Genomic DNA, 11,806 nt, shown 5'->3' with positions numbered 1-11,806 from the left:
CTGCAGCCCAGCAGCTCTCTGCTCCGTACGAGACCCAGCGTATTCAAATGGGGAAGCTGTGCCAACACTTCTTTAAAATGGATGCTAAAGGTATTAACGAGATCGGGTGCGGTTATCTTAACCTCAGGCATCAGGCTCTGCCGATCCTAGCGGGCACCAGCCAACTGGAAGCATCCTTCAATCCAAGCAGTTTTACCAGCTTTTATTAGAAACACCAGCACATTTCAAGTTTCCTCTTTTTGATCACAAATATAGTATTTTTCCTCTTTTTAAGTACACAGCATGAGACACAGCATCAGGGCTTTCCATCTTTTTTTTTTTTTTTTTTACAGCAATTTCTTTTGGACAAGCTTTGGGTTAGTGTTCACTGACCTCACCCCAGCCCCCAATTTTGACATCTTGAATTGCTGAAGACAGTTGCATGGGCAGATGAATCCAATGGTGGTGCAAAAGGTACAATAGTTAAAGGTTGGCAAGAAAAGTTTAAGCAGAGGCTCTGTAGTTAAGAACGGAGTAGCGCCGCAGCGCAATACTGTTTTGAGGGCACGGGGACAAAAGTTCTCCTTTTAAGAGAGAAACCATGCGCTCTTCTCACCCCATCCTCCCCCAGCCCCGCTCCTAAAAACACGAGGCTGGAGGGAGAGCTAACCGAAGGTGAGAAGCCGAGCAGGCCAGGTGCTCCCCCCAGAGCACAAACAGGCCGCCGGGCGTTGCTGCGAATCCCTCGTGAGTTGCATGGAACGGAGAAGCCTCAGGTCTGAGTGATGGCATTTTAGGCTAGTTGTGGTTTTAGCTCACACCTACGCTGGGAAAGTTTCCCTGGATTTTGTCTTGGAGAAAGTAATTCAGTGGGAGGAGAAGGGGCAAGTATCCCAGGAAGATGAGGGCATGGTGACAGGATATTAAAGGGAACATGTACATGATTTGTTATTTTTTATTCCACAGAAAACCCTCAAATCTAGACTCAGAGTTAACAGCAGAAAAATAGTGTTAAAGTCAATAGGTTCATATTTTACTGTAGACTAAATAAATTAGCCTAGAATTAACTCAATACTCTCTATTTGCCTTTCATTGGTGATCCTTCTCTAAATTAATGCAGATTTTAAAAAGCAACGGCTATTAATAATTTATTCCAGTTAACCCTTATGGATGAACACCTGTAAGTATTAAATGTATGGGAACCATTCCCCTCTCCTCTCCCTCCCCGAAAAGGAAACAATCACTAAAGGGTGTTGTAAAACAGACATGCTACCTACAATACTCCATGTTTCGTGCCACTCCTACTGATGCCTCTGGCTGCTCTGTGTAATGAGTGAATATTCATAGCCATGTCTTACAAAGAACATGATCAAAAAATATATAAATAAATAAAAACCTTAAACATTCTTACATGGATTTTTAAAGAACAGAATACATGTTAAAAACTTCAGTAATTTATATCAATTTTAAGCAATACTTTATATACAATGGAAAAAAGACATGCATAGTCCAAATACAATGTTGAAAACAGCATTTTCATAACAAAAAACCCAAACACTAAGTGTTAATACCATGTACATGAATTCAAGAAGGACCACCCTTTTTTTCTGTTGCACACAGTTTATTTAACAATATGATATTATAAGTAAGAAATGAGTTTTTTTTTTTTTACCATTCTATACAGTGATTGAATCTTCTTGGATTTTCTTATTTATAGTAATTATAGCGCTTGCATGATTTACACTAGAATTGCTTTTCCTCATTTCAAGTTTCACATAGAAGAAAGAAAGAAAAGAATGCTTCTTCTCTATTCAAATCAGCACGGTCTAAGAGTGATCATCCCTATTTTCATCTAAAACCAGTTTTATCAGAGAAACAAAGCAACAATTTCTACATCTGCAAGACAAAGATTTTGGCATTGGCCAATGTGTGTTTTTGTGTGCAAGAGTCAATTCCTATCTTTCCAGGGGTAATACTTCAAACGCCTGCAGAGTTCACTATAGAAAAAAAAATCTTCCCGCAACGTGTCAAAGTTACCGGGATACATTATAATGTTGCATTATTTCAGGAAACAGTTTCTGAATATTATTTTTCTTCTTTTAAACGCAAATGTTTAAAGTCTTGAAAATACAAATAAAAAATATGAATATAATGAACTTGTTTTCCCCGTTAAAAAAAAGGTATGAGTCAACAGCAACAAAAAAATAAAAACCAAAAAAACCCACAAAAGAGACCAGATATTTTAACTGCCTGGCTTTAACAAAAAAATATATTCTTTGTATTGTTTTTTTTTTTTTTTTTTTTAAACAGCAATTCATTCTTCCACGTGTAGGAAGCAGCAGTTCCATCTAGGATTCAAAACAACCCAGATGCCTGAATTTTCAGTACAAAATGTCCCAAGAACACGAAAGGAAAAAAAAAAAGTGATGCTCCCATAATGCTACAAACCCTCCACAAATTTTTCTAACGTGTCCCCGGTGGTATCACCGACCAGAGACAACTCGTTAGACAACGCACTCCTGTTCGGGGTGTTTAGTTGTGGAAGCATTGCACTCTGTTCTGGGTTGCCCAAGTGTCCCTGATCCATGGAGCTAGCCATAGTAACTGCGAGTCCTGGGTGGGGGGAACCAGTCTGGGGAGAGACGTGGTGCGGTGACGGCTGGGGCTGTATCCGCGGTGAAGGGCTGGAATGTGGCGGCTGGGACTGGGGACGGGGAGACTGAACGGGCGCTGGGGACCGCACCTGGTTGCTGAGGGAGGTGGCGATCTGCTGGCCAGGGAGATGAGACGCCTGCGGTTGTCCTGAGAGCATGTGCTGCTGTGGGCTCATGGGGTTGGGCTGGCCCGGGGACCCTATCTGCTGCTTCATCTGCTGCTGCTGCAGGATCCTCTGCTGCAGTGCTTGCTGAATGTTGGGAGTGCCGTCTGCCCCCATGCCGGGCTGGCCCATCTGGTTCAGCTGTCCCATCTGAGCCATCTGTCCCATGGACCCCCCCTGTATGGATATATGCTGCTGCATCCGCTGCTGCTGCATGGCCTGAGGGTAACCTCCCGGTCCTTGAGGCTGCTGGAACTGGCTATGTCCTGCCATCCCTCCTGCCATGCCAGCCCCTCCTTGCTGCTGCTGCTGTTGCTGCTGCTGCTGCTGCAGTAATTGCCTCCTCAGTATCTCTCTGTACTGCGGACTCATGTTTGCCATGCTGGGGTTGTGGCCGGGGTTCATAATGTTTATCGCTTGTCCCTGGGGATTCATAGCTCCAATCCCTTGCTGCTGGGGAGGAACGCTCGGTCTCTGCACTCCCGCTTGCATCGCGTTCATGTTCTGCAATCCCGGTTGAGTGTGCATGCCTGGCTGTTGCATGCCGGTCTGCGGCTGCTGCATCCCAGGCTGGGGCTGTATGCCTGCTTGCGGCTGCATCCCGGGCTGGTTAGCCACGTATTTGGCTGTTCTTTGCTTTATAAAAGCTGCCATAAGCTGAGGGTTGGATTTAAGGATATTAAGAACCTGCTGCTGTTGCTGCGGTGAACTCGGTGATTTCAAGGTCCTCAGTAAGTCCTGAAGTGCATTCGGAGGGATGCTCCGGGGCGGCTGTTGCACGCCTGGCATCCTGGGCCCAGCCACTGCTTGTGGCGTTGCCATTGGCATCACTGGTCTCGCCATTCCTGGCTGCATCGGCTGCTGCTGCGGCATCGGAGGCGACTGCCACTGCCCAGGCTGCATGTTGGACATCACCGGGCCGCTTACGGGGTTGGGCCGGGGTACATTCATGCTGACTTGCTGCATCTGGTTCACTGAACCCACCGTCGGGTTTACTAGCCCTGGGCGACCAGGAGGCAAACCATTGTTGATGTTGTTGACCCTGTAGAGTTGCTGCTGCTGCTGGGCAGCTTCTCTCTCGATCTGCCGAGCTGCTTCCACCGCGGCTGGCGGAGGCTGGGCCGGAGGTGGAGGTGCGGAAACCGGGTTTGTGGGTTTTCCTGCTGAAACAGTAGTGGGGGGCTGAGTTCTCGACACACTGGGGAAGCCAGCCGGTGACATACTTACAGGGGAAGGCTGGGGCTGGGGAGGAGGCTGCGGTGTTTGCGGTGTACTTGGCTGCTGTGTAGGGGTACCAGGCGTTGCTGAGGTAGGAGAAGGCAAACTTTGCTGAGGCACGTTTCGGGTGTTCATGGTAGCCATCCTTCTGCGCATGAGCTGAGCCTGCTGCAGGCGATGCTGGATCTGCTGCTGTCGAAGCTTGTGTTTGATATTGAGACAGAATGGCACAGGGCATTTGTTCTCTTGGCAGTGTTTGGCATGGTAGCAGCAAAGAGCTATGAGCTGTTTGCACACTGGACAGCCACCGTTGGTCTTGCGCTTGCAACCCTTGGTGTGCTGGACAACCCGTTTCATCTTCTGGCAGGATGGCAATGAGCAGTTTGCATTGCGGCACTGACAGGCGTGGACAAGGGACTGAATGCAGCGCTGGATGCTCAGTCGTCGTGACTCCTGGGGGCTCTTGGACTGCTGCTCTCCTTGGCTGTTGCTCTCATCATCCAGACCCAGGCCCCACTTAACCATCTTGTGGTCATGGCTCTTAGTGTTGTAGCAGTTAATGCAGAGGTCGTAGTCCTGAAAGCAAAGAAAATCCAGGGTTCAGTTGTCTGTAAAGCACTAACTACGGCAGTAAGAGAGGAGACCAGGAGTGCTGCTAGGCGAGCACCATGACCCTGATGCGGAAGCACACTTTGGCTTTCAGTGGGTACAAACACACAGCCAAACAATAGCAAGACGACCGCTGCCAGTTTCAATACACTCCTGGTATACCGAGGTAGAGAAGCGGCTGCACAGCCCCCAGGACAGTGGGATCGGACCTTTGGGGCTGGGAGTTTTGGGCAGCAGAAGGCAGAAGCCCCATCAGCTGCCTCAGCAAAGCGAGCCTGCAGTCACAGGTCTTGCCTGTTATGGGTAATAACGCAAACGGGCTGTAATTGTCTCTTGAATCTTCTTATACAGCAGTCGTGTGCCTCCCTACCTTTTGAGGATGGTGACTTCACTTTGCTGCAGTGTCTACTGGGCTACCTACACAAGGAGACCTGACACCTCTGAACAGTTCAAACAAACCTAAGTGCTTAAAAATCATGGCTTTGCTCTCCATTTTACTATTCTTCGTGTGATTACTGACAGATAATTTGTAACCTGAAATGTATTTTTTAATCTCTAACTGCAGGTTTCATGTCAAGACAGACACATCTGAAAACCTGCTCAAACACCCACATTTTCACTACCCTGTGCTTTTTTTTGTTTTCTGGAGAAAGGTCACTCTCTCATACAGAAGTACCCAGAAGAAACTTAAAGGCCACAATTCCTTCCACCACTTAAATCCCCTAGTCTATACGATCCGTTTCCTGCAGTCTTGCCTCAAGAAGCTCTATTCAATGCTTTCCTCAGAGGGATTAATTAAGATTCTTCCACCACAAACCTAGCAATAATTTGTAGTGTAAAAACTAGGTTACACTTATTCAAAAAAATTTTTTTTTGGTTCAGCTACAGCCAGAGGTCATCGCAAGCCCTCTAGAGGCTATCTTCTCCTCAAGCCCATCTGTATAACTCCGTGTGTAATTGCTCTCTAACATAGTTCAGTAGAAGTAATCTATCCTGTAATAGGACCAGACATTAAAAGTATTGAGCCAGGTTAGGAAGCAATTATTTGGGCTGATCTGAAGGGCAAGCAGCCTCCAATGCTGGGCAGAAAAGACAGAAATGAAGAGCTGTGTTAGCCTTCTCAGCCAGCTTCACAGCAGCCCGGCCACGCACCTGGCTGCACTCATTCTAACACCAACTACCACAAACATCAGAATATGCTTAACTTGGAAGAACTCTGTGCAATATTTAAAAACAGAAACAAACCAAAAGGAAACGAGCTCGATTGAAGTGTCAGGTGATATACACATACCTCACAGACAGTGCAATGCCACCTTGTTTCCACATGATGTTTGCACTCATTGCACGTGTAGACAAAGCGATCCTGCCCTTGAGTATGTAGTTCTACCAGCATGCAGAGCGTGGACCACTTGGATCGGCGTAGTGAGGAGAACTCCCAGTGCTTATCTCTGGCTAAAGTGAGGAAGGCATCTCGCCCATCCATCAGATCACAGCTCAGTAATGGATCAGGGTCCACAATGGGAGGCAGAGTGTTAATTACAGGCCCAGCATGTAAATGAATCACAAAAAAGACCTGCAGATAAACACAGAGAAAAAAAAAAGCCAACAATGTTAGATAATCCTGCAGGAAATGCTCACGTTCTGTTGCAATAATGTTATGCTGCAAACGTTATTTATTTGACTTAGTTTATGGTAATCTCTTCAATATGTTGTTACATAACTGAAAAACTCAGCATAACCTAAAGCTTTACTCTCCCTGATTTTTCAGTTCTATCATCATGCCTTGATTTACGGGAATAAAATCCCTTTACACAGCACATTTTGACAGTACCTCTTTATGCTTCTCCATGGTGGCATACAGCTTCTGAGACAGATCGTTGGACACATTTGGCATGCTGGGTTTCTTCTTGTTAGCTCTGCTGATGCTACTCTTATTCTTGTTGGTTTTTTTGTTGTTCTTTTTCTTGGCATTTTTGCTGTCACCTTGGCTTCCCTGCAATAAGTGCATAGGAAATGTGTTAAACTTTATAGAGCTCTCTCCCATTCACTGCAGCTGAAAGTGAAACATTTCTGCTGTCAATAATAGAACTTTGTTCCAATGCCTGCAAATCAAGCATACTGTGTTAAATATATCTTATCCTCCAGGAAAAATAAAAAGTCAAACCAGCAAGCAAGAAGTTTCAAATGTTGTTTAAAAATAGTCCGTTTTTTCCTCAACTATGCATATACATTAAATAATTTTCAGTTTATTTTTTTCCTTCTCAAACATCGTACTTCAGCTTCCATTGCTTGTTTTTCAAGATCCTGAAGACATTTGATAATAAAATGAGTTACAAATAAAATGGACTTAAAAAAATTCTACAAGAGTAGACTTTGCTTTGTTGTGCATTTAAGACTTCACACACTTGCTCAAGTTCTAATTAATTAATCAACAAATCTAAGGCTAATGCATAGATAAAGACACATAGGATTTGAAACTAACAAAACACATTTTTTCCAATCCTGAAGACTTGCTACTGCGTCTGTAACTCCAAACAATATCAAGCTTTCAAAGCCTTCACTTGTGTATAATTACAACATAGACCACAGTGAACATATTCTGAATGCTGTGGAAAAAAAAAAAAACAAAAAAAAATGATGCTATTTAGATGACCTGAGAAAACAGAAACAGTTTTACATTTCTAATGTTCCTGAAAAAAAAAAAAAACACCTCCAAAACACAAATTCCCAACAGGGAGCACACCACCCAATAAAATTCCCCTGACTACTACAATGTTGGTCTGCAGAATGCAAAAATAAGCTACTGAAATCCTCTGATACATATACATACAACAAAGTTTCTTTCACGAATGCTATGTACAGGCAAACAGGTTTTATTTGCAAGCACATTTGTTCAAACAAAACACAAATACTCCAAGTGAAGAAGCAGTTCTACATGTAGACCATATGTCTCATTGCTGTCTTTCATTTTGTTCATTAGGCTTAGACGGGAATTCCCTGTCGAACCTTGTTTTATTCAGTAACTAATCTTACTGACTTTTTGACCAAACCTGTTTGGAAATTAAAACTACGCTAAGGGCAAGCCAGACTGAGCTCTAAGTGATTTGCAGATATTTGGAATTGAATTCAGTGTGTTCCTATGACTTCCTCTCACAAAGTTTTCTACCACCCCGATGGCATTATGGCATGTCTTCCCCTTTGCCTGTTCATTCTGGAGGACCTACACAGGTTTTAAAATTTGAACACCAAAGGAAAAAACAGGTTGAAACCTAGTAGGACACCTGCAGAGCTGGGGCACTCTCTACTGTTCAGCTACACTTTAACTTTCTCTCCACGTACATGAAGTTTGTGTTTTTGTGAAGTTCTTGTCACAAACAGGTTCTGTACAACTGCAGTACAAGGCAAACTACTATGATTCATCAATTGTTTCTACATGTGGAGATCCCCCATTGCTGGGCATACCTTCCTCCACAAAATGATGCAAGTTCACAAAATCACTGCACTAGACAAGTCCTCACGCTTTCCTTTTACTCATTTTCCCGAGCCAAGGGGCAAAGACCACACTGCTTCACTTTTATTGCATTTCTGGTTAACATCTTGAGCAAGGTGGATGCAGATTTTGTTCCCACCTTACTCCAAGCAACAACAATGGCATTAGAGTGGAATATACGGATTTTAACAGTCATGGCTGTCTCTTCTCACTTTAAGTAAACTCATGAGTTTAACAGCTGTTTGGGGGATTTTAAAGCACCTTTTTTCCCCCTCTTGGATGCCCATGTTTACCCTGGCATTTTCAGAATGGCAGGCTACAAGGGCAGGCTATGATTTATTGAAAGTGATACTGTTAACAAAAGAATACTGCAACATAAATTTCAAGCCTTGCCTTTCAGTTACTTTTATGCTGCTATGTTTGTTGAAATATTTCAAATTTTAAAATTACATTCAGAATGAAAAAGGTGAAAGCCATTAACTTTACAGTTCCATAAAAATAGCAGCAAACTATATTAGCTTTGAAGGAGCCGGTAAGGTTTAATAGATGGAACTTTCTGACATAAATGAAATTGCTCCACATCAATCACATGTGATACATACTGTACACAAATTGTCACAGCATCTAAGCTGAATGCAGTTTCTCCCTAGTTAAAGCTTCTGGTTCCACCTTGATCCTGACTTCAGATTTTCCTACCATATTTATTTTCAAAATATCTTGCTGTAAATCACAAGGGAAAAGGACAGTATAAAAGCACTACAAACATTTAGTTACAGGTACAAACCAGACAAATATAAATAATGAAATTCTGGCTGGGAGGTGTTTTTTTTTTTTTTTAATTAAATAAATTATTCACACAAAAAGAATGCTGGTGAAGGAACACCACCACCAGGATCAAAATTTCGCACCAGTGTAAAGCTTGTAACAGTTGGGAACTGAAATTCAGAAGCATTAATTGCAAGTGACTTCAAGTATCTTTGATTAAATAAAGGCAAAATTTAATTCAGCTTTGAAAAATACAGCATCTTTCAAAACACAAACACCTTTGCAAAGGTGTGAACCAAAAGCTCCGCTGAATGACTGCAAGCCAACATAGCAATCACGATGCAATCCAAAAGTAGCTTAACACATTTCCCAGAGAACAGAAATGCTGAACTACATAACTGACTTCTAATTCTGTTAATGAAGTAACAAGCCAACAGAATATTTCTTACCTGACAAGAAAACCAGAAATGCAGATAAAGGGAACCCCTGATTTAAAATCTGATGTGAATGACCTTTTTCCTAGTTAGACTGTGAACTCTAATTTCCTGAAGTGTTAACTGTCAGCTTTGTGATCCAGAAGCACATACAACACGTAAAGCTAACTCACCTCTGTTGTTTCACTAGCTGCAGTGCTTTCTTCCTTCTTCCTTTCCTCCTCCTCCTGCTCCAACTCTTTAATGCTTTCCTCCAGCACATTGGGCCAGAAATCACCTTCAAAGTACGGCAGCTCCTTGGCACTTGTCAGCCTGTCCTCAGTCGCTTGTTTGAAGATGTCCTGTTGAGTGACACAATACCAAGAACAAATAAATGAAGACCACTGAGAGCGATGGGAGAACCAGAGAGGCAATCCATGCTACACTGAGCAGCTGTGCTTCACTCAGGGCCCATGGCCCACTCCTTGCAGGCCTTCTTTTCTGAGAACAGCACAAAGACCTGGTCTGACAGTAGTGCTAACAGCTCACTCCCTGCTTCAGCTTTGACAGAAAGCTGCTGAGGCTCTGCTGAACCTCCATCACGCAACAGGTGCGTGACGGTACAGACAGGGATAATCCTGGAATGGGTAACCAAGCCCCCCCTGCTAGGTACACCAATTAAAAATCAAGCCCCACCACTGAGCTTTTCCTACACCGCTTCTGAACAAGAGCAGAATCAACAGCAACTATGTCCCATCTAACCCTTTCCCTGACGAATCTGAAAGTCTGTGAGCTCTTCATCTGGGAACCTGCTACTGGGTTCCTATCAAGACCAGCTTATTGGCAAAGAAAGAGACATTCTAGCTCTTTACTACTCCACATCAGATGACAAGGTTTGTTCTATGCTGTTCTGTTCCACACATTTAGTAACTGTCATTTACAATCAAAACATCAATTATTTTTTGTGCACTGTCACTACCATTAAGAAATACATGTAAATTTTAGCATGTGTAGGGAGTGGCAAATGCTACCTTTTCCACTCTTTAACTTACTGCTTTGGGTACACATGTGATTACAAAAACCATCCTTTTTCTTCAAGTGAAGAAGCCATTTTTATAAGATTTTTTTTTAATTTAATACTAGTGACGTCCCATATTCCGCCTGATCCTCCAGAATCACCACAAACAGCTTCTCCCCTCCCTCAGCACAAGCTAATACTAATGACCCTGTCCTTTTAACCAGTAAGTACAGTACAGGAAAGTCCACTTGCTTTTGCTCATTCCTCTCTCCCTTAAGCACCTGAATAGGGATGCCATGGGCCCACTTTAGGAATGCCCGCAGTATTTCTTACAGAGTCGACTGAAGAACATGAGCTGTACAATTCACAAACTCACTGAAGAAAGAAAACAGAGACAGCCCATGACCTTCCGTGATGCACAGCTTCACCAAATGATTTTTTCCCAAAAAAAACATTGAGAAGAAATGCAAAAGGACTACACTGCCCCCAATTTCCCAGATAACACTGTTGCTCGAAAGCTTTTAAGAAGATACAAATAAAAAGCCCACCAAAATAATTCAGCAAATAAACAGTAGCAAACCTTGTAGTCATGAATGATTCTCTCAGCAAATGCCTTGTCCAGCATCTTCTTATACCATTCTTGTAAGCGTTTGGGTTTGGGTATTTTCTGATCAGGTGGATGGCAATGAAAAATGTAGTCATCTCCTTCACTTGGAGGACAGGCCCAGATGTGTCCTGTCACATACCTGCAATTTACATAGACATAAAGAACCTTAACGATATTGATTACAGTCTTTAAATTAACTCAGCGAGACAAAATGAAAGAAAGAATCCTAATGACAGAAAAACAACCTCATTGACAAAATCCAATCTCTCCCCACTGCAGAAAAGGCACGTGTTCCACAGACCTCAGAAAGGGTAGAAGTAAAGAGAGACTACTCCAAGTGCAAGGCTATTTGGCATCCTGGATAAACAAAATGCTATGAAAATAACATTTCTTAACAAAAGGTTTCACTTACCCCAGTTTCTTCACGTACTCCAAATATCCAATGAGGATTTCATGATAAACTGCAGTTCGGAGACAACGGGGGCGGAAGAAATGAATACTATCTAGATACGATATGTACACACGTCTATAATAATGAGAGAAGAATGAAAGAAATGATGTACAGATGAACTTCATTTTTGCTACCGAGAACTGACTTTTACAGAAGGTACATATACAGCCATACTGAACAAAAAAGATGATTGTATATTATTCTAATGAATATTTAAGCATCTTAAGAAGGTTTGAACAGCCCTCAGAATGAGAAGATGGGTAACATTTTAATACAGCAAGAATATACATCAAGAGGTAAAGTTAAATAGATCATACAAACAAACAAAAACGTTGTAATTTCCAAAATTTAAGTTGTCCCTTTCAAAGTCATTTGCAGTTACATTGTAGGACTTATTTCATCCACAGAATTGAAATACATCTCCCACTCTTCTGTAGT

The 11,806-nt window shown here is 42.8% G+C and overlaps 1 protein-coding gene across 5 annotated transcripts in view; it reads right to left on the bottom strand.

Annotated features, from left to right (window-relative positions):
• Positions 1-186: 186 nt before the first annotated feature.
• CREBBP (CREB binding protein) overlaps positions 187-11,806 on the bottom strand; it is a 92,834-nt gene continuing 81,214 nt past the window's right edge. For all 5 annotated transcript variants that reach the window (XM_068699716.1, XM_068699717.1, XM_068699715.1 and 2 more), the window contains 6 exons: positions 11,330-11,443; positions 10,891-11,056; positions 9,487-9,654; positions 6,456-6,617; positions 5,916-6,197; positions 187-4,591 (listed from right to left, as the gene is read on the bottom strand). In XM_068699716.1, coding sequence (XP_068555817.1) covers positions 2,420-4,591; positions 5,916-6,197; positions 6,456-6,617; positions 9,487-9,654; positions 10,891-11,056; positions 11,330-11,443 — 3,064 coding nt within the window. In that variant the 3' untranslated portion in view covers positions 187-2,419. The remainder of the gene's footprint in view (positions 4,592-5,915; positions 6,198-6,455; positions 6,618-9,486; positions 9,655-10,890; positions 11,057-11,329; positions 11,444-11,806) is intronic.

Source organism: Anas acuta, chromosome 15 (genome assembly GCF_963932015.1).
Source record: "Anas acuta chromosome 15, bAnaAcu1.1, whole genome shotgun sequence".
In the NCBI taxonomy this organism is placed as follows: Eukaryota; Metazoa; Chordata; class Aves; order Anseriformes; family Anatidae; genus Anas; species Anas acuta.
Note: the sequence above shows the minus strand (reverse complement) of the source record. Positions and strands in the feature narration are given on the sequence as shown.